The sequence below is a fragment of the Dama dama genome, chromosome 24 (genome assembly GCF_033118175.1).
Source record: "Dama dama isolate Ldn47 chromosome 24, ASM3311817v1, whole genome shotgun sequence".
Taxonomy (NCBI): domain Eukaryota; kingdom Metazoa; phylum Chordata; class Mammalia; order Artiodactyla; family Cervidae; genus Dama; species Dama dama.
The window spans coordinates 53,892,059-53,914,937 of NC_083704.1; the positions used below are offsets into that span (position 1 = coordinate 53,892,059).

Genomic DNA, 22,879 nt, shown 5'->3' on the forward strand with positions numbered 1-22,879 from the left:
AAATGGGTCCTCAAGCAAGAGCTCCATCCTCCCAGGCATGGAAAAGAGCACAGAGCTGAGACAGGAGGCCTGGGTTCTGCTCCTACTCTCAGTGTGACCTGGGGCCGGTCTTTTGCCTCTCTGTGCCTCTGTTTCCCTGGTGTTAAGATGCAGGGCTTGGGCTACACTGGAAGGATGGGAACCACAAAGGGGACCTCTGGTCAGGGGCTCCTCAAAGTACCTACTACAGCCCCTTTCCAACATCACTGTGCTCACAGAGCAGCCTCTGGGTCTCCATTGACCCCCATATCCAAATGCCTGAAACTGCTGAAGGCCACTCAGTATCCTGGTTCCCAGTCACAGCTGGGAAGAAAAGAAGATGGGGTGCCCAACAGACCCACATCTTGGCCTCATTCCCACCCGATGCCCCCGAGCCCCCCAGAGGTACACCAGAGCTGGGAGGGTCTGTGATGTCTCCTGAGTCGCTCCACAGCTCCAGCTAATGCCCAACAGGCTCCCCTGCACACCTGTGGGATGGAACCCTGGCTTCCTCCTCTGGGACGGCTCCCCGCTGTGCTGGAGGTGTGGACCCCCACTGACGTCAGGTAAGTACTGAATCTGAGAGGACACTTCCTTGATCAAATGACAGTGCTCTAGTTCATGAAGTAACTACTCTGCTGAAGTGGTTTCCACTTCGCCCTCCTCCCCTCACTCTCCTTTGCCATTTCTCATCAACCCCCAGAGTCTGCAGCCAGATGGCCGAGATGCTGACCAACCCCACCAGACTGCAGACCCCTCACAGCTTGAGGGCAGAGGAGCCTGCGTCCCAGAGACACAGCCGCCCATGCCCCTCCGGCTCTCCAGGTATAATGGAGCCTCAGAATTGGCCAGGCTGCTCCACTACCTCCACACAGCGTCTCTTCCCAGCCAAGCACAGGGTTTACAGCGGGTGGAGGGATTCTTGAGTTCAGGAGCTGGGAAAACAACTGCAGCAATTGACTGTTTGGAAAACAATTTACATTTTACAAAACACTCTTTTCCTTTATCTCATGGGAATGCTCGGTGCCACCCTGTGAGGCAAGCAGGGCGGGAACCAACAGCCCCAGTTTGCAGACTGAGGCAAAGAGGCTCTGGAGGATGAAGTCACTGCCCTGGGGCCTGGAGTAAGGTGAGGCTGGGCCAGAGGAGAGCAGGACTCCACACAGAGCAACCAGACAACCCCTCCCAGAGCAGGGATGAAAGGCCAGGGTGGCCCCAAGTCAGAGAGGCAGTGGCCAAAACTACTGCTTGCAAGACTCGGGAATCTTGCTACAAAATAAATGTGTGCATAGGGGCATGGCGTGCACATGAGCAGGGGAGTGTGTGTGTAAGTGTGTTCACGTGCGTGGAAACATGGGTACCTGTACACGAGTGCATGCATGCCAGGGGTACGTGCATAGGTGTGTATGGGTGTAGGTGGTATGGGTATGAGGAATATGTGTCAGTGTGTGTGGGCCATGGTATGTGTGTGTCTCTGGACTCCATGATATCAACTTTGAAAATAAGGCCCATCGATCTGTCCATTTGGGCTTCCCAAGTGGCTCAGTGCTAAAGAATCTGCTTACCAACGCAGCAGATGTGGGTTCAATTCCTGGGTCGGGAAGATCCCCTGGAGAAGGAAATGGCAACCCACTCCAGTATTCTTGCCGGGAAAATCCCATGGACAGAGGAGCCTGGTGAGCTATAGTCCATGAGGTCCCAGAAGAGTTGGATACAACTTAGTGACTAAACAACAACAACAATCTGTCCATTTATTTGTCCAATATTTTCTATTTCTCTAAAGTGTCAAGCAGAGAACTGGGCACAGACAGGTGCCCAAGAAATATTGGGGTCTTGCTGCCACAACTCAACCTGTGACAGTCTTGCCTGGGCAGGTGACCAAGCCTAGACCCTTCTGCTCAGACCTCCTCTCCCACTGAGATCCTATCTCCACTGGTAGGACCCTCCACTTCACGTTGCCCAGAGCTGTGAAAGCACTCTGTCTGCCTTCGTAGAGCATCAGAGAGCTATGGGGTGTCTGCAGTGACTCTGTAAGACACAGCCTAGGGACCAGCCCCCATCACTCTTCTTCAGCCATCTCCCAGCCCAGAAAAGGCTACCTTCCCAGACCCACATGCCCCTTCACACAGCCAGTTCACCCCTGGACAGGCTCTTCTCTAGTAAAAATGTTCACAGTATCGCCCTCTCTCTCTCCCACACACACAGGACGCCCCAAGGCCCCGGGCTGGACAAGCAGCCTCTCCCACCCCACCCCAACCTCCACACTCCCAGCCAATTAACCTGCAGCCTTGGCCAAGCTGCTGGGGCCTCTGCCGGAACACCCACTCCTTCCGGGGGAAGACAGCCGGTTTATCATCTCTCCCATCAGTGAGACAGCAGCAAATTAAGAAATGTGAACTCTGGATTTCAGGACGGCCCACAGCCCGAGAGACATCAACCCTACAGCAAAGGGAACCTCCCAGAGGCTGGGGGTCCACTTCCTCGCGCTGATTTGTGGGTCAGCAAATTCCCATGACTTCCCCTTTCTTGGAATTCCAGCTTTGTTTGGAGCCAGAGGAGAGAGAGGGGAGAGGCAGGAAGGATTGTTGAGGCCCCCCAACACCTTCTCTCCCATGCCGGGGTCTCAGCCCAGCCTCAGGCAGGGGTGGGCTGGAATTCTCAGGAGTGGAATCTCTGGGTTGTTGATTACACCACAACACACATGCTGGGTGTCAAACACTCAGGCAGTGGGTCTGCACAGAATGTTACGGGAAAATCTAGCTTTGCGACATTTTTTTTCCACTGTGGAGAACCCCAGTTCTCTACAGAGGAAGGTTACAGGTGAGAAAAAGCTTTTTGGACTTACTAAACTCCCTCCCTGGTAAGAGTTTTCAACTCAACCATATCTGAAGTCCCTTCCAGCTCCGAGCTCTGTAATTATTTGGGATTATTTTCCCATGGGGACATATCTCTAACTTTATGAGACACCACTGGAAGAGCAGAATTCATTTTAGAGCTAGATGTTGAGACCACCTGCCCTGTGTCGTCAGCAGCAGGCATGGCATTGTGGCCCCTGGCCAGTTCATGGGACCCCTGCTGGCTGCTTTGCCTACTTAGAACAGAGGGCATAGCCTCGGATGGGGTGGTATAGACTGACCTCAAGTTCAGGGTTCTAAGCAGGAACTTCCTTCTTAAAGTCTCAGTATCTTCTCTTATAAGGGCTTCCCAGGGGGCTCAGATGATAAACAATCTGCCTGCCTACGTAGGAGATGCAGGTTCCATCCCTGAGTTGTCAAGCACCCCTGGAGGAGGGAATAGCAACCCACTCCAGTACTCTTGCCTGGGAAATCCCATGGACAAAGGAGCCTGGCAGGCTACAGTCTATGGGGTCACAAAAGAGTCAGACACGACTGAGCCACTAAATAACAATAACAATTTTCTTTATAGAGCCAGACTCATCCCCTCCTCACTGGCTTCATCTTCTCCTTCCCCACAAGGGCACCAGTGCTATTGGAGAGTTGTTGGTCACGTCAAATCTGACTTTTTAACCACGGTCTCAAATTAGAGCCTCAGACATGTGCCATTACTCTCTCACGCACTCATTTCCCCGGCTTTCGTAGCTCATTAAGGGAGCTAATGGAACTGATTTTGCAGCTACGGATGAGTTGGCCCCACACCAGATGAGACCTCGCTTCATTAAGTTCTGGCTGTATCCTGTCCTCCTCAGCGGCTGAGTTCCAGGGAGGTCGGCTCACATGACGCTCCTGACCCCAGATGCCTGGGCCCCGTCTGAACGCCGGATGACTGACAGAGTTATACCCCCTTCCCAACAACTGTCCCTCCCTGGTGCTCAGCCAGTGCTGTGTTGGCCACGGTGCTTGGTTACAGACACCACCTCATTCAGGACTCACCATCTGCTGAAGAGAACCAGCATCAGCCTTTTCCTGTGGGGAACTGGTGACTCTGAAAGATGAAGTGACCTGCCCAGAGTCACAGCACTGGGTCGTGAGAGTCAAAACTGGGACACACAACAAAAGAATAATAGGACTCTATATCACCAAACCTACGATTTAATAGAAAAGCCTATAATCACTTTTTAAAACCCAGATGCATATCAGAATTATCTTGAAATTTTTTTGGAAAAAAACAAAACTTGGACCCAGACCCGTTGGCTTCTAGGCAGTGAGGACAACGCGGGCAGCTGCTGCGCTCTTTTCATGCATGGAGCTCAGCCCCACAACCCTGGGGCTAGACCAGGCTCTGCCATTTAGTGATCGTTACCAGCAGCGGCAGCAGTTCACAGAGCGCCTCCTGGGTACCGGGCATGTTACACACACCTGAGCTTCTGTCCTTCAACAAGGACACCACTGACCATCCTTCTCAACTGAGAGACAGAGGCTCAGGAAGGTTTTATAGCTTCTCTGGGTCACAAGTGTCACACAGGGCCACCTCTGAGTCCAGGAGTCCTTTGGGAACCAGGAGTCAACCGTCTTCCCCAGGGAGGACTGCCCATTTTACAGATCTCTTCCTGACCCCTACGAACATTTACTGGCCCTCCCCTGGGGGCCAGGCCTGGAGCTGAAGTTGGGAATGCTGCCACAGACTGTCCTCCGGGACCTGGGGATCTATGGATGAGTTACTGCTGGTTAGGATGCTTGATGAGGACGTAGGCACTAAGGAACTGGGCCTAGATCCTTCTCCCTTTTTCTTTCTTTCCAGACTTAGAACCTGGCAGAGCAGAACCCAGGAACAAGGAGGGCCCCCAAAGAGCTGCTCCCAACCAGGCCAAGGCTGGGGTATCTGATGGCTGGGAATGAGAGGAAAGTGGCTTCACTGGCTTAGAGCCCCCCTAATCACCTGCCGCCAGAGTCCTGGGAGGTGGGAGTGGCTGGGGCTCTGAGCCCCGTGTCTGCCTGGGAAGCTCTGCCAGCAGGAGAGCCAACACACATTTTGAAACTGTCAAATCTCAGGGGACTTCCTTGGTGGCACAGTGGTAAAGAATCCACCTGCCAATGTAGGAGACATGGGTTCAAATCCTGACCTGGGAAGATCCCACATACTGTGGAGCAACTAAGCCTGTGTACCACACCTACTGAAGCCGTGCGCTCTAGAGCAGCTGCTCCGAAACAATAATGGGAAGCCTGCACATCACAACTACAGAAAGCCTGTGCAGCAATGAAGACCTAGCACGGCCAAAAACAAATAAATAATTTTTTTAAAAAACCTCAAGAACACAATAGTCTTCAATTTGCTAAATTTTGGTGGCCTCAGTTTGTCTGCCTCCTACCAGCCCCAGAAAACCTAGAAACAAAGGCAGAAGTGCCAGGTCTGGGTGGGGGTTGAGGGAGGGGGACAATGCTTCTGGAAAGAGGAAGCTAGGCCAGGCTCCCAGGCAGGGAGGGAGAGGGCCAGTGGGAACACGAGCCAGCTGGAGCAGGTCTGGGTCCCGGGGCCGCAGGGCCCCAGGCCAGGGACCATGCACTCTGAAGGACGAGCTATGGCCACAGGGCTCTGGGTCAGACAGACCTTCGTGCCAGATGCAGAGGCCAGTTCCATCCGATCCCCACCGGACCGATCTGGAAAATGGGGACAGTGACAGTACTCGCTGAGAACACACAGACAGCTCAGACAAGCTCAGTGCCAAGTGCACACTGAGGTTTGCTTGGCTTCAAGAGTCCCCCTGGGCCTTGCTCTGATGTGGTCTCACGCTCTTCACCTCCCTGTTCTCCAGAATTGGGGGCAATTCAGATACAGCCTCTAGAACCCAAGGAGGCCGATCCTGTCCAGTCCAGCAGGTCACAGGAAACAGTCTCAGATCCTGAGAGGGGCAGGACCAGGCTGTGCAGAAATAGACTGAGTCAAAAGTCCATAGATACTGGGACTTCCCTGCTGGTCCAGTGGTTCAGACTTCGCCTTTCCAATCCAGAAGTATGGTACAGGTTCCATACCTGGTTGGAGAGCTAAGATCCCACATGCCTCACAGCCCAAAAACCAAAACATGAAACAGAAGCAATATTACAACAAATTCAAAAAAGACTTTATAAATGGTCCACATCAGAAAAAAAAAAAAGTCTACGGATACCGTCTTGCTGTGAAAGGCTCGGTGAGGAGGGGCAGACCCTTCAGGGTGTGGAAAGATCAGGGCTGATCTCGGGGAAGGGACCCTGGGGCACAGAAACCACGGCTGAGTGCTAAGAACCTAAACCAGGGAACTGACCTGGATCTCAGGTTTGGCAGACTGGAGGTAGGGGCACATTCCCAGTCTCCCAGGTGGCAGATACCTTTACATCCTGGACTCCTTCATGCCTCCATTCAAGCAATGTCCCCTTCTGCAGAGTGTGTAGTGACCTTGACCTTAATGACCTGAACCCCAGCTCCTCATCTGTGAAATGGGCCTGCAGTCTCCTCACCTATGGCACTGAGGGGAAGGGAGCAGGCAGGTCTGAGACTATGGGCACCTGTTTTATAGGTAGGGAAAGAGGCCCGGAAAGAGCTAGAACCTCCTTCTGCTTCTGGAGGTTACACAGTGTGTAAGCGGCAGGATCAGAGCTCCCTCTGCCCCAGGAGGTGGCAGACCCCAGCATCTGGCCCACAGCCTTCCCAGAGCGGGTGAGGAGAGGCAACACAGGTGCCTTACAAGCCCCTGAGCGCATACTCAGAGGGTCTGGCTTCTCTTATCATCTAACTTCTTAGAGGAAAAGAGGATTTTTCTGTCAAAATCAGCTACATAACTGGTGAAACGTTAGCCTGGTTCTGGTTCTTCTGTGATAGCATAAAAATAAGACATCTTCATCCTAAGACAGGAAAATTTTTAGCAAATGTGTTTTAGTTTAACCTCAAAAATGTCTCTTCTACCTATGGCTGATTCATGTTGAGGTTTGACAGAAAACAGCAAATTTCTGTAAAGCAATTCTTTTTCAATAAAAAATAAATTAAAAAAAAAAAAAAAGGGTCTCTTCAATGGTCCCTCCTCATGAAGAGACCCCACCTTGGCCACAAAGTCTGTGCCCCCAGCTGGCCAGCAGTGCCCATAGAGCCCGCGTGAGGCTACAGAGGACTGGCGGGTGTGGAGAGGGTGACTGAGGCCATGCCCAAGCGACCCCTACAGAGGCCCCCGGCTGGCCATGCCCCTGGTCAGCTCTGGAGAAGGGACCCAGCATACCCGAGCTCTCAGAAGAATGACAGCTGGTCTCTTCCCCAGAGGACGAAGATGACAAAGGAACACAAAGTGGGGGAGGTGGGAGGCAAGACGGGACCACCCCCAGAGGCGTGGTGCTCAGACCCCCAGGAACCTTCCTATTCCACCCCCAGACTGACTCTTCCCGAAGCCAACCTCATATCTGCTCTGCATCTCTCCCGGTTCCCTTGGCTTCATCCGCGTTCCTGCAGCTCCCCACACAGGCCTGGGTGAGCACCAGCAGCCAGGCTCCTCCCTGGGGAGGCGGAGAAACCGGCTGCCCAGGCTTCCAGCCTCGCTTGGCGCCTGGCCCCTTTCTCTCTCCTGCTCCTGTTGGGTTAGAAGGCTCCAGGCCTTCGACACCCGACCCCTGGTTCCTGGGAGAAGTCTCTGGAGCCACAGCCGTGAGGAAGAAGTAGAAGGGGGAGGAGGAAGGCCCCGCCCTGTGCGGAGAGCCAGGGTGACAGCCTGGCAGCACTGAGGGACACTCCTGCCACGGGAATGGGCTGCGTGAGTCACCCTCACCCTCCCAGGCCCTCCACCGGTAAGGACACACCCCAGTACAGGCTCGGCTGACTCAAGGCGTGAACCGAGTCAGACAGAGCAGTGGAGGGGGGTCTTCAAACCTGAGTCATAATCACCCAGCTCCTGTCCCTAGTAGGACACACACCCGACCGGTGGTGTCACCACAGCTGACTGTTCCCCCCGCAACACCACTGCCAGCTGGCCCAGGAGAGGCATCTTGGGGCATCCTCTTCATAGCCAGAAGGGGGCCCTTGAGAAGCAGAGTGCCCAGCCCCTTACCTTACTGACCGGCAGACTGACCTGCGAGAGGGGCCCCACTCCTGACCGCCACTGACAGGGCACACGGGGAAGGAAGGCTGAGAGCCACCATCTGGCCGCCAGACAGGCCAGGGCTCCAGGGCTCCTTCGCCTTTCTGAATCTCAATCTCCGTGTCAGTGACACGGTGGTGATAACAACCATTCTTAGATTCTACTGTGTTTGTGTTCAGCATGTTGGAAGCATGCAAAGAGACAAGAGGGTGCTCTTACCCTCACCCCACCCCCTGCACCACTGCCTGCCAGAGGGCATGGAGAGCACTGGTCAGGCCCTCGGGCACACCCCGAGAAGGGGGCTTGTGTGGGTTCACAAAACAGCTATGGAATAAACTGTGAGTTCCTTGAGGGCTTCCCTCGTGGCTCAGATGGTGAAGAATCTGCGGGAGACCCAGATTCAATCTCTGGGTCAGGAAGATCCCCTGGAAAAGGGAATGGCTACCACTCCAGTATTCTTGCCTGGCGAATCCCTCGGAGGCTGAGCCCTTAAGAACAGGGCAGTGAAAGTGACCCTGGCAGGTCAAGGCTCTGGCCCTTCACACTCCTGAAATAGACTGTGAGCCACACTGAAGTGGGGGTGGGGGCAGGTGCAGGGTGCAGGCTAGAGGGCCAGCGGCTCTGGGGTGCTCAGCCCAGGAGTGCGGGGCGGCGCACAGTCTCACAGGCGGTGCCTCGAATCTCCGAGCCCCTCTGCAGGCTCCTTCAGCCCCTTTCTCCCCAACCTCAGCCCAGGAATCCTGGAGGGTCCCAGTCTTGCACCACTGTCCCAACCAAAAGGCTCAACCATTGAGCCATGAAAGGAGACCCACCGGCAGAGGCCACAGCCAAGGCTGACTTCCCACACCCCACAGGGGACGCCTCAGGTTACAGGTTTGACTCCACTGCTCCAGCTGCCAAGGCGGCCAGCACCCGGTCAAGGCCAGGAGCACCAGGAAACACTGAGCAGCAAGGGTGTGGGCGGGGCTCCTCCTTCTTGTCCTACCCCCCACCCCCGGCCGCTCCCTGGGGGTATGGCAGACTTTCAGGGTGACTAAGATGAGTCCCGAGCACTGGACCAGCCCCCATCTGTCCTCTGCCTGCTCTCAGCCAACACCAAGCCCGAAACCCACAGGACAGAGGGGCAGGGTCTGAGAGGGGAGCAACCGGGTGACTGCGGGAGAAACAGCCGGGAAAGAAGAAAGGAGAAGGACAGGGAGGCGGAGAAGACAGAAAGGGAGAGCATCACAAAGGGAAAGCAGCAAGCACAAAGCCAGAGTCAAAAGAGAAAAGCGATCCTAATCCCAAACTGGCAAAAAACAAAACCCAAATCAATTTTCTCAGCGTCTCTGACCTGTCCAGTACTGAAAAGGCCTCCTGAGGCTCCCTGTTCCCCCAAAGGGCCACCTGGTACCCCTGCCCTAAACACACCCCCACAGTTCCCACACAGCAGGATTTTAATCACAATTACACTGGGCCTAATCCAGTTAGTTCCAAAAGGGCGGAGGGTGGGGAGGGGATTCTTTCACACCATTCTCTCCAACCCTGGAAGCGGCTGGCTGCCCCAGGTGCAGTGTGAGCCCAAGTGAGTCCTCACGAAGGCCAAGAATCTGCCGCTAAGATATGCACCATAAAGAAGGCTGAGCACCAAAGAATCTATGCTTTTGAACAATGATGTTGGAGAAGACTCTTGAGAGTCCCTTGGACTGCAAGGAGATCAAAGCAGTTAATCCTAAAGGAAATCAACCTTGAATATTCATTGGAAGGACTGATGCTGAAGCTGAAGCTCCAATACTTTGGCCACCAAATGCGGAAGAGCCAACCCATTGGAAAAGACCCTGATGCTGAGAAAGACTGAAGGCAGGAGGAGAAGGGGGTGACAGAGGAGGAGATGGCTGGATGGCATCACCAACTCAATGGACATGAATCTGAGCAAGCTCCAGGAGATGGTGAAGAACAGGGAAGCCTGGCGTGCTGCAGTCCATGGGGTCGCAAAGAGTCGGACACGACTGAGCGACTGAACAACAACAAAGAAATGCACCCAGGCCGCCTCAAATGAGAGCTCTTGCTGTCTCACAGCAGGACCCTGGGGATGTTAGCCACCAAGACCAACTTCTGCTTCCCACCACATATTCAAACCCCTTGGCACAAAGACAACTGTTTTGCAAAAAATTCCCAAACTGCCTTTTTCCAAGGTTACTCAGGAAGAAGGTGGAAGGAAGCCCAGAGCCCTGTCCTCTCTCAAGCCCAGGCAGCCTCTCATGTGGAGCCACACAAGGTCCCAAAGAGGCGGGAGGGAGGGCAGCAAAGTTCTCCTGAGAAAAGGTGGGAGCCTGCAGGAGCTGACTGGGGCTGTGGTCTCCCTATCCCTAAGGCAGCAGACCCACCCATCCAGGTAGGGCCTGGCACCCACTTTTACAGCATAGGTGTGCTTGCAAGGCGCCTCACCCAGGGACAACCTCTGTCACCAGTCCTTGCTTGGTGGCCATCACCTTTGGACACATGGCAGCCAGTTGCCAGGCTGGGACCAGATGAGGCTGGGGGCCTGCAGAGCCAGACACTCCACCCACTGCACCCTCGCGGGGACCTCCTGCGAGGATGTCCCAAGGAGGCTCTGGGAGAGGAAGATGAGGGATCTGAGCAGGAGAGCAACCTCCCCAAGTACAAACCTGGGGACCAGGCAGACACATAACAGACCGCTGTTGTCAGGGAGACCAGGCTCTGGGCTGAACAATAGCCCAGGTGACCCAGAAGACCCTACAGCATCCCTGGCAATAGCATTCCACAAGGGTCCCGGTGACACTATGAAAGAAAGTTCTGGGAGAAGGAAGGCGGGTTTCTGTCCACCTAGTGAGGAAGGACACCAAAGACAGACAGATGCCTCAATGCGGGAGACCCAGGTTCAATCCCTAGGTTGAGAAGATTCCCTGGAGAAGGAAGTGGCAATGTACTCCAGTACTCTTACCTGGGAAATCCCATGGACAGAGGAGCCTGGTGGGCTGCAGTCCATGGGGTTGCAAAGAGTTGGACACGACTGAGCAACTAATACTTTTAATTTCACTTTCTAGTGGGATGACGTATGAATCTGAGTTGTGAAAAATGGCGAGTGAGAGCCACCGCTGACCTTTCCCCAATCCTTCAAACGCTACATAACTGCCTCTTCTTCCACAAGGCCCTTTGGTCCCTCCACAGCTCCCCAGAGTTTGTTAGGGCCTGGACACCACTTGCTGAGATGAGCATATCCTACGAGGACACAAGACAGGGAGTGGGGAAGCAGTACCCCACACCAAGTGCTGAGTTGTGCAAACCAGGCATGTTGTCACACACACACACACCCTGTGTCCTCCTCTGTCATCCACATGCTTCTCAGACCAGAGGCCTGCATGAAAGCTGGCAGACTCTTCCAGGAAACCTCCCCTGGCTGGCCCAGTCCTGACAGTTTCCTCTCGCCCACTCACCGACCTAACTTCCTGCCTGTGGCACCCTGGACTTTTGCTGGGCTGGGCTTGTCTGAGACTCACAAGGCTTGAGATGAACCATACACCCTTTCTGAGGCAGTCCCACAGCTAGCACAGTCCTTGTGCAGGGACCACCACCTATCTACTCCCAGGCATAGCATCCTGCACAGTGAGGAGAGCTGGACAGATACAGACAAACAGCAGCAGGATCACCTGGGGCCCAGTGCAGTCATGGATGACATCGTTAGCATTCTTCCAGAAGCCTAGTCTCAGAGACCTTCCTATGTCCCCACAGACTTGCATGAGGCATGAGGTGAATTAGGCACTAAGACTCTGGGATCAAACTGCCTAGACACATGTCCCAGTCCTGCCACACATCAGCCAGCCATCTTGGGCAAACTGATCACCTCTCTGAGCATCAGTGTCTTCATCCATAAAATGGGAATGAAAAGAGTTAGGTAAGATAATGTGTATATGCACAGGGACAGGGCCTAGCAGACAGAACAGTTGTCCTAGCTCCGGACAACTGTCAGCCATTCCTGGGAGCATCAGACCCCACAACAACAAGGCCTGAAGCCTGGAGAGATGGCATCAGTTCCTGGCTGGGGTGGGAAAATGATTCTGAAAGTCCCAGCAGAGGGGATCCTGACAGCGGGCTAGAAGCACAGCTGCTGAAGCTGTGAGCGAGGTCAGCTGGGCAGGGCCGGAAACATCTCAAAACAATCCCCCTCTGGGACTTTCCTGGTGGCTGAGTGGAAGAGAATCTGCCTGCCAATGCAGGGTACATGGTTTCGATCCCTGATTCGGGAAGATCCCACATGCCACAGGGCAGCTAAGCCTGTGCACCACAACCATTGAAGCCATAACTACTGAAGCCTGTGAACCCTAGAGTCTGTGCTCTGCAACAAGAGAAACCACCGCAATGAGAAGCCTGAGCACCACTAGAGAGTAGCTTCCACCCGTCGCAACTAGAGAAAAAGCTCGTGTAGCCATGAAGACCCAGCATAGCGAAAAATAAAGAAATAATTTTAAAACTGTCCCCAAACCGTGCTATTTGCATTTCATAGGGTTTGACACCCTCCCTAAGATCCTCATTTTAAAAAACAAACTGCCCACTTCTGGCAGTTCAGAAGGCTACTTGAGTCTGGTAGTACTTGAGTTACTCAGATTCTTTCCTTTCAGGAGAGGGGCAGCCTGGAGAGATGCGGTAAAACCACTAGTGGGGACTCCACTGTAGGAGGCGGCCAGCCCTCCACGTGCTTCCTGATGTGTCAACTCAGTAAACAAGAGGCCCTGCAGAGGGTGATCTGACCGGTCTGGAGGTGGTAGGTGAAGCGGTGGCAGCTACTAAATGAGAAAGTACCTGGCCTGCCAGGCAGCCCCACCCAGCCTCAAATCCAGCTCCACAGCACCAGCTCCAACAGGCCAGCCCCACCCAGGGAGCAATGCAGGGACCTCCTGGCATGTGGATTCAACACTCCAAAACTCCACTCTGACGAAGACAGGATGAGGAGGGCACTGGGAGCCTAGCATTTTTCAGTGGACCCAGAGCCCGGAGAGCAGGGCTGGGAAAGAAGACTCCCACTACAGACCCCTTCAAGCTACTCAAGTCTTTGTTTTTTGTTTTCTGTGATTTACTTTTAATTGAAGGATAACTGCTTTACAATACTGTGTTGGTTTCTGCCACACGTCAACATGAATCAGCGGTAAGTATACATATGTTCCCTCCCTCTAGAACCTCCCTCCCACAAGCCTTTGTTTCCATTTATCTAACTGCCACTATCACTTCTACCTGCCAGGCGGCCAGGGACCACATGTGTACTTGGCAGAAAGTCAGGAGGGGAGACGATTCTGGTCTCTGCTATAATTTCCCATCCCAATCAAGTCATGTGACTTCTGACCACTAACTCCAGGTCCTGACTTTCTTACATGGATAAGGCTTGAGGGACTGGGTCTCCACGTGGCGGGGTGGTTGTGTCCACTTAGGAGAGAAGATATGGGGTGTCAATGAACCGTGAAGGGATCACAAACAAGAGGTCAGTAGGAGGCAGTCCCCTGCCCCAGAAACTTGGCAGGCAGACCTCCAGTTCCTGCCGAAGGGACTACAGAGGTGCTAAGGGTGGTGTGGAGACTGGAATGACAGCATTGAGGGTAGAAGCTGCCTCAGGAGAGAGTTGCTGAGTGTGAGGGAGGCCAAGATGGATCAGGCCAAGTGGGTCAGGGGCTCAGAGAAAGGAGAAGAAGCCCAGCTCCCCAGGAAGGAGGAGCCTGTTTCTCTGGGGCCCCCAAAGAATAGGAACAGCTACAGGGACACTGACCACAGCTCTTCCTGTTTTATGAGTTCCTGCCACGTTCCAGGCTTCATGCCAAGCTCTATCTATCACTTTGAGCAACAGGGCCAGGAAGACAGGCACGAAGAGAGGGCAGGACACTAGGCCTGGCCCATAAATGGCAGAGATGGCCTGGACAAAGTCAGGTTACAAGACAAGGAGAGGTCTGCCTGGGAAGGGATGTAGGTCCAGGAAAGCAGAAAGGCCAGAGCCCAGGGCCTCTGCTTAGGCTGACCAGGGGCAAGAAGCAGAGAGAGGGCTGAGACCCACTCAGGGACTGACTGAGCTCCCGGGGCCCAAGACAGGCCATGTGCTGAGGTCTCCTGGTCCTGGCCCTCCTGTTCAGGGGCAGAGGCTATAAACAGAAAAGTGCCACCACCTCTCTAGAGCCATCACTTGTAGTACAGGTATGACGTGCTAGAGGTTGTGGTTGTCCCATCTTGGAAGCAAGAAAGGATCTGCCTAGTTGGGTGGGGACTTGGTCACTGCAGTGGGGTGGGGGTTGGCAAGAACCAGAAGGTGCTGGGGTGGGGGCCTCATCGAATCCATGCAGGCCAACCTAGAACAAAATTCTGAAGGCCCCAAGCCAACATCTTAGCTATGCTCACCCAAAAAGCCTAAAGGGGAACAACAGGGGAATCTGTTCTGGGTCTGCCCCCTTTCCAGTCCACAACAGGGACCACTGAGGCGCTAGATTCAAGAGCAGGTGCTCTGAAAGTTGTTGCAGTCAGAAGTTCCCCCAAATCACTTATCAGACACAGCACCTGCAGGAAAAGGCTTAGAGCTAGTTCTGCTTAAGCCAGTGCTGCCTGGGTCCACGAACTCCAGCCTCCCACTCCATCCCTGTCTCACTCACAGCCTCTGGAGTAGCACACGGGGTGGTCAGAGCTCAGCCTGGCTCACGGGGCCAAAACCTTGGTATTAAGAAGAGGCCTCAGATGGCCCCTTGCCCACCCAGGCTGCACCCTGACCCAACCAGGAGTGAAAGGGCCAAGATGGTGCTGAAGGAGAGAATGGAGATTGTCACTGCTCACTTCCTTAGCTCCATCTCCCCTCGGAAGAGCCACCCTTTTCCTGAAGTACTCAGAGAATCCCCCGCCAGGGGCTCCAGAAGGGCCTCCCAACCCCACTCCACTGCTGGGTTCATAAGCAAAGAAGTTGTGCCTGAGACCCAGCCTCACCAGCCCAGCCCTGAGATCTTCCAGACCCATCCTCATGAGCCCTTCCAAGACCACCCTGGGGAGATGACCCCCTCTACCACTTCTGGTGCCACTGGGAAAGACACAGGGAGCTGGGCCCAGGTTCCTGCTCAGACACTTGCAGACTCTGTGCCCTAAGCACGTCCTGTGGCCTCTCCAGGCCTGTGCCAGGCCCTGTACCACTGACTCTACATGCATGACTCCATTCCAAGCTCACATCAACTCCTTATCTTAACAACCCTTGAGCAGAGGAACCTGATTTTTGAGAGTCCAAGATCTAGTCCAAGGTTACGGAGCTGGCAAATGCAGGCCAAAGATTAGAGCTACAACTGCAGGACTCTGGGCTCATGCTCATAATTGCAACGTCTGTAAAATGAGAAGATCCTCAGCTATATTCAAACCTCCAGGAGCCACTCTCCTTGCCACGCTCTACCTATCCAAGGGGTCATTGGCAGAGGCTGCAACTAAGTGAAGTTCCCAGCGAGGATAGAGTCAAGGGGTTTGAGGTATGGGGCACGGTCCTGTGCCCAAAACTGTATGACCTGAGCCAGAACTACATAGCTCGGTCAGCCACCCTCAAGACTCCCGGGCCTCCAGCTGTATCAGTGTGGTCTTAACCAGGCCCACAGAGTCTATGGTGTGACGTGGCTAGATGGCTGGCCCGCCCTCTGCCCAGGAAACAGGGTGGGTCAGGTCAGAGGCAGGGCCTGCCCCTTGCAACATGGGTCTGGCTGACTCATCTGGAGCCCATGAGTAGCTTCCTGCCCACAGGGGCAATGGGTATCAGGCTTGCCCACCAGTCAGTCCTGGGAGACTGTCACCACTCCAGCCTAGGCAGGCAGGGGCCTCAGGAGAATGAGCCCCACCCCAAGCTTTTGTGGGGACTCAGCCTCAGGCAGAAAGTAAGTGAAACCCATTCCAGTCAGAAGAGTTTCTCATAGAAGGAGCAGCCAAGCTGAATGCGGGTTCCCCATGGGCCCAAACTCACAGGCCCAGCCAGAAACCCCGAGTCAGGAGTCACTCCCTCCTTGCTTCCGGGTACAGCAGGCTCTACCCACAGCTGACTACACGCCTTGCTCCCTGGGACATTCTGAGCTTAGCTAAGCTAAGCTAAGCCTCAGTTTCCCCACCTGTTGAAGCAGGAAGGACAAGGAGCCCAACCTTACACAGGAGTAAGAGGAGGAAACGGTAACGCTTAGCCTAAGAAGCTTAACAGAGGCCCTAGGCATAGCCCGCATCCACAGGTCTCTGCTGTAGGGGCCCCCGCCCATGCGGGCGCGCGGGGTCACTGACCTTCAGGGCACACTTCTGGCCAGTACGCCGGTGGAAGCACTCCAGCACCTTGCCGTTCACACCCAAGCCCAGCACCTGCTTGGACAACTGGTAGTCATCGGTCACTGCGTACTTCTTGGGCTCCCGCCGCCCCCCGAGGGCGGGAGCGCCGGCGGAACAAGGTCCGCAGGGTGCACTTGACGGGGGCGCAGGGCCCCCCTGCTCCTCCGCTGTCTCCACGTCCATGGCCCCGCGGGGCGCTCAGAGGCGGCCCCAGCCTGGCGCGTCCGGGGCCACCTGGGAAAGAGACGAAGAGTGAGTTCCGCTCAGACTCCTTCAGTACACTCCAGCCATGGACGCCTTAAGCCGGACTGGGCTCCGGGCCGGGGACAGGGCTGGGAATGAGGAACGAGCTGTGGAGAGGACGGACCCGCGACAGGGGGCGGTGGTCAGCAAGCCGGGCACCAGGCGAGTCCTGCCCCGGCCACCAGTCAAGAGGGGAAAGCGCCGCGAGGTACCGGGATTAGGAGGTGGAGGGGGCCCTGTGAGGGCGTACCTGGCGAGGGCGGACCTGACGGCAGCTCACGGGGCTGTGGTTGCCCGTAAGGGGCAGGGACAGGGGTCGCCAGAGGCCGCCGCCCTGGGCGCCCAGAGCCGAGAGTCGCGCCGCCGCCTGCCCACGTGACCGCTCCCCTCCCCCGCGCGTCCCCGGCTACATGCCGGGCTGGGTCAGTCTTAAAGGGCCAGGCTGGCCCAGGCAGGACGGGGCGGGGCCGGACCCGCCTAGAGCCAGGCAGAAATAGGGGGCGTGGCTTCTCGAGGGGGCGGAAACCTCCGAGGCTCCGCCAGCCGCCGGGGAAACCCAGCGCTAGAGCAGCCGGCTACCGAGTGGGCTGTGCGAGCAGCCAATTGTACGCGCCACCAAGGAAGTGGCAGCACAGGAAATCTTCTCTGGGAGTCCCAGGTAGCCCCTGGAATCGGGTGTTTTCTCTGCAAGCTCTCGAAAGGGCCTCCAGTACAATTTGTAAGGTTTGCAACTTAGTGGTGGCCCACTGCCAGTCTATCTAAAGTCTTACTTTTTGTCAACAGAGCGAATGAAATGGAATTTTGTTGAGATTCGGGTCTCTCTGGTTCCTGGTTCCTCTTGGGATCTTTCTAGCACTGGCATCTCTCTCCTTCTGTGCATCTCTTGCTCATACTCCCTTGGAACACAGCATCCTAAGACTAGTGGAGTCGCTCAGTCGTGTCCGACTCTTTGCGACCCCATGGACTGTAGCCTACCAGGCTCCTCCCTCCATGGGATTCTCCAGGCAAGAATACTGGAGTGGGTTGCCATTTCCTTCTCCAATCCTAAATTCCCATTTGGTCATATCCATCAACTTGTCACCTTATGGCTTGAGCGTTTGGTGTCATGTTTAAAAAGTCTCCTCCTTCCACCCTAGTGCCAGATATTCTTTATTAGCTAAGTGGTTTTCCCTTCCACTCTGAGCCCATCTTAGATTGTGTGCTTAGTCGCTCAGTCATATCCAACTCTTTGAGACCCCATGGACTGCAGCCTGCCAGGCTCCTCTATCCATGGGGATTCTCCAGGCAAGAATACTGGGGTGTGTTGCCCTGCCCTCCTCCAGAGGATCTTCTCAGCCCAGGGATCAAACCCAGGTCTCCGGCAATGCAGGTGGATTCTTCACTGTCTGAGCCACCAGGGAAGCCCCTATCTTAGATTACCTTCCATATTTTGAACTCGTTTTCCCATCACAGACTGTTAACTCTTATTTCACAAATAAGGAAACCGAGGACCCGTGAGAGGAAACAACTTGACTGGAGCTGCAGGATGTGTGCCTGTCTCCTTGGACCAGTCTGCACTGCTCTGCACTTCCTTCTCACCCCACAACCCAGGAGGCGGCTCACTTGGAACAGGGAAGATTGGATTGAATTGGGGCAGGGATCTCTGTGTGGGCCTCTGCTGCCATCTACAGGCCACTAGCAGGACCTGTCCCGCCAGTAAGTAACTCCTCCGTATACCCAAGTATCCAAAGGTATCTTTGGGCCTGCATCTTTTAATTTCATGGCTGCAGTCACCGTCTGCAGCGATTTTGGAGCCCAAGAAAATAAAATCTGCCACTGTTTCTATTTTTCCCCTATCTATTTGTCATTAAGCGATGGGACCCGATGTCATGATCTTAGTTTTTTGAATGTTGAGTTTAAAGCCAGCTTTTTAATCATTACTACAAATGAGGCTAGTGGAAGTGATGGAATTCCAGTTGAGCTATTTCAAATTCTAAAATATGATGCTGTTTAAAGTGCTGCACTCAATATGTCAGCAAATTTGGAAAACTCAGCAGTGGCTATAGGACTGAAAAAAGTCAGTTTTCATTCCAATCCCAAGGAAAGGCAATGCCAAAGAATGTTCAAACTACTGGACAATTGCACTCATTTCACATGCTAGAAAGGTTATGCTCAAAATCCTTCATGCTAGGCTTCAGCAGTATGTGAACTGAGAACTTCCAGATGTACAACCTGGGTTTAGAAAAGGCAGAGGAACCAGACATCAAACTGCCAAAATTCATCGGATCATAGAGAAAACAAGGGGATTCCAGAAAAACACCTACTTCTGCTTCATTGACAAGAAAGCCTTTGACTGTAGATCACAACAAACTGTGGAAAATTCATAAAGAGATGGGAATACCAGACCACCTTACCTGTCTCCTGAGAATCCTGTACATGGATCAAGAAGCAACAGTTAAAACCTTACATGGAACAATGGAACAGACTGGTTCGAAACTGAGAAAGGAGTGCAACAAGACTGTATGTTGTCACCTTGCTTATTTAACTTCTATGTAGAGTACATCATGCGAAATGTCAAGCTGGATGAATCACAAGTTGGAATCAAGGCTACTGAGAGAAATATCAACCACCTCAGACATGTAGATGATTACACTCTAATGGCAGAAAGTGAAGAGGAACTAAAGAGCCTCTTGATGAGGGTGGAAGAAGAGAGTGAAAAATCTGACTTAAAGCTCAATATTCAAAAAACTAAGATCATGGCATCTGGTCCCATCACTTCATGGCAAATAGATGAGGAGAAAATAGAAAGTAGTAGGTTTTATTTTCTTGGGCTCCAAAATCACTGTGGATGGGGATAGCAGCCATGAAATTAAAAGATGCTTGCTCCTTGGAAGGAAAGCTATGACAAACCTAGACAGCATATTAAAAAGCAGAGACACCACTTTGCTGAAAAAGATCCATATAGTCAGACCTCTGTTTTTTCCAGTAGTCATGTATGGATGTGAGAGTTGGACCATAAAGAAGGCTGGGTGCTGAAGAATTGATGCCTTTGTCTTGTAGTGCTAGAGAAAACTCTGAGAGTCCCTTGGACAACAAGGAGATAAAACCAGTCAATCCTAAAGGAAATCAACCCTGAATATTCATTGGAAGGGCTGATGCTGAAATTCCAATACTTTGGCCACATAGTGCAAAGAGCCGACTCATTGGAAAAGACCCTGATGCTGGGAAAGATTGAAGGCAAAAGAAGAGGGTGGCACAAGATGAGTTGGTTAGATAGTATCACCAACTCAATGGACATGAATCTGAGCAAACTCAGGGAGACAGGAAGGACAGAGAGGCCTTGGGTGCTGCAGTCCATGGGGTCGCAAAGAGATGGATACGACTTAGCGACTGAACAACAACAGAGAGCTGAGGGTGGAGGCTGGCTGCCTGTTGTAGCCAAGGGCAACACTGCATGCTGTGATCTCTGAGCTCTCTTATTTTCTAAAAACTAGAGTTAGATTACAATTGTTCTAACACTTTTGTATTTTTAAGCTAATCTCTTTTTATTAAATTTTAATTGCATAAGCAAACTTGCTTGTTATAATAAATTTGAACCATACAGAAATGTAAAAAGTAGGCAACGGCAATGGATCTCCTTTCACAGTGTCCATGCCAAAGCCAATGGGTACTCAGCACACACAGTCTCCACATGGGTTCATCACAGACATGTTTTGCAACTGACTCGGGGGAGCCAGAATGCATAGTTTCCCCTCGCTGCTCACACTCCAGCAAGCATCTGCCACCTGCACATTGATGGGAGGATTCAGTATTTGGGATGGCTGGGTCAGAGCAGGTGGGCTGTTGTTGTTTCAGTCACTAAGTTGTGTCCGACTCTCTACAACTCCATAAACTGTAGCCCGCCAGGCTCCTCTGTCCATGGGATTTCCCAGGCAAGAATACTGGAGTGGGTTGTCATTTCCTTCTCCAGAGGATCTTCCCAACTCAGGGATTGAACCCACGTCTCCTGCATTGGCAGGCAGATTTCTTTTACCTCTAAGCCACCAGGGAAGCCCAGCAGGTCAGTGCAAGGTAGCAAACTGTGCCACACAGCCCTCCGTGAAAACTGTATGTCTCAGGATGGAGACCGAGTGGTTTTCGAATAACTCACCATGACCACAGGGCCCAGTGAGTGCCTGTGGCAGGGGGCAGGTGAACCCCCTCTGCCCCAACACATACAGATACACACACACACACACACACACACACACACACACACACACACACATCATGTGGACTGTTCTTTGGGGAGATGAGAGGCTGCACATACGAAACTTTAGAGAGCAAACGAACCCAACTTGAGGAAGGCACTGCTGTGTGCTCTCATGACCCACCTATGACTGTTCTGGGTGGGGAAGGGCAGAGAGATCCTGCAACCAGGATCTCTAGGGTGCAGGGGAGGGTTTTTTCTAGAAGGAAGAATCCATGGAGATATGGCACGTGAAACTAGGAGAGGCATTGCCACTGGGTGGCAGTGTGGGCCCAGCAGTCAGGGCAGGAGGGGTCATAATCAGATGGCCAGAGGGACCCACAACACCGGGGGCAGGCAGGTACCTGGGGCAAAACAGAGGCACACCACTCTTCCCAGAATGCAGGGGAGGTGCACGGTGCTTGACAGCAAAGGGCAAAAAGTGTATGTTAGTCCCTCAGTTGTGTTCGACTCTTTGCGACCCCATGAACTGTAGCCTGCCAGGCTCCTCTGTCCTTGGAATTCTCTAGGCAAGGATACTGGAGTGGGTGGCCATTCCCTTCCGCAGGGGATCTTCCCAACCTCACTGATAGAACCCAGGTTCTATCTTGCATTGCAAGATACCTTTACGATCTGAGCCACCAGGAAAGCCCCCTTCACAAACGGCAGCTGGAGGGCAAAATCCTTGGAGTTTACACACAGAACTGCACGATCACTGATTTCTGTAGGGGGCGCTTTCAAGGAGACCCTGAGGTGCTCTGGTATTGACTGGCCTGGAGGCAGGGAAGCTTCACTGAGGACCTGAAAGTTGGACCCTGAAGGATGCCTAGGAGTTGGCTTGTCACAAGAGCTAGAGAGGAAGTGTGTTGGGGTGGGCAGGGGTAGGGGGGCTGGGCCTGTGAGATCTAGGGTATATTTTAACCTCTCTGTGCCTCATTTTCATCACCTGTAAAGAGGGGACAATATGTGGTAGTTAGACAATGAAATGGGGCTGGAAATAGCTGAGGTCACCTGGCATATAGTAAGTGTTCAGTACAGTAGTCACAGTTTATTTTTTTGGGCTTCAAAATCACTGCAAATGGTGACTGCAGCCATGAAATTAAAAGACGCTTACTCCTTAGAAGGAAAGTTACGACCAACCTAGATAGCATATTAAAAAGCAGAGACATTACTTTGCCAACAAAGGTCTGTCTGGTAAAGGCTATGGTTTTTCCAGTGGTCATGCATGGATGTGAGAGTTGGACTGTGAAGAAAGCTGAGGGCCGAAAAATTGATGCTTTTGAACTGTGGTGTTGGAGAAGACTCTTGAGAGTCCCTTGGACTGCAAGGAGATCCAACCAGTCTATCCTAAAGGAGATAAGTCCTGGGTGTTCATTTGGAAGGACTGATGCTGAAGCTGAAACTCCAATACTGTGGCCACCTCATGCGAAGAGTTGACTCATTGGAAAAGACCCTGATGCTGGGAGGGATTGGGGGCAGGAGGAGAAGGGGACGACAGAGGATGAGATGGCTGGATGGCATCACCGACTCGATGGGCATGAGTTTGAGCAAACTCCGGGAGTTTGTGATGGACAGGGAGGCCTGGCGTGCTGCGATTCATGGGGTCGCAAAAGAGTCAGACACAACTGAGCGACTGAACTGAACTGAACTGAACTGAACTGAACTGAACAGTAGTCACAGGTGGAGGGTAGGGGTAGAGTCTTGGGGCAGAGAGCTTGGGTCTATACCCAGGGAGACTGAGGTTCAAAGCTGTGAAGCCCCTCTGTCTTCACAGTAACGTGGGGTACTAGACAGTTCCTTCTGGAGAACCAGCACTTTACACAAGGGCCCCATGCTGGGCTCGTCCCGGAGCCCCAGCCATCACAGTAGTAATGAGGCCTCCACACCCATGCCCATCCCAGGCAAGCAGCTTCTGGCCTATCCAGGGTGGAAAAGAGCAGTGATCCCACAAGAGACTGACCCAGACTCACCCGTGAGTGTCCAGGAGCCTCTGGCGGAGGCGTGGGTCAGTGGTGGCCTGCTGCAGGGCTGGGGGCCCTGAGTGCAGCAGTGCATGCATGGGACCTTTTGAAAGAGATCACCATTATCTTCATCTCCTCCACCATAGTTTGGCCTCAGGT

The 22,879-nt window shown here is 53.4% G+C and overlaps 1 protein-coding gene across 2 annotated transcripts in view; it reads right to left on the reverse strand.

Moving 5' to 3' along the window:
- MAPKAPK3 (MAPK activated protein kinase 3) overlaps nt 1-22,879 on the reverse strand; it is a 34,387-nt gene extending 11,508 nt beyond the window's left edge. The window contains exons 1-2 of one of the 2 annotated variants that reach the window (XM_061128493.1): nt 22,730-22,879; nt 16,268-16,543 (exon numbers count right to left, since the gene is read on the reverse strand). In XM_061128493.1, coding sequence (XP_060984476.1) covers nt 16,268-16,492 — 225 coding nt within the window. In that variant the 5' untranslated portion in view covers nt 16,493-16,543; nt 22,730-22,879. Of the gene's footprint in view, nt 1-16,267; nt 16,544-16,802; nt 16,959-22,729 lie in introns of those variants that run through there. The other variant, XM_061128492.1, reaches the window with a different exon arrangement.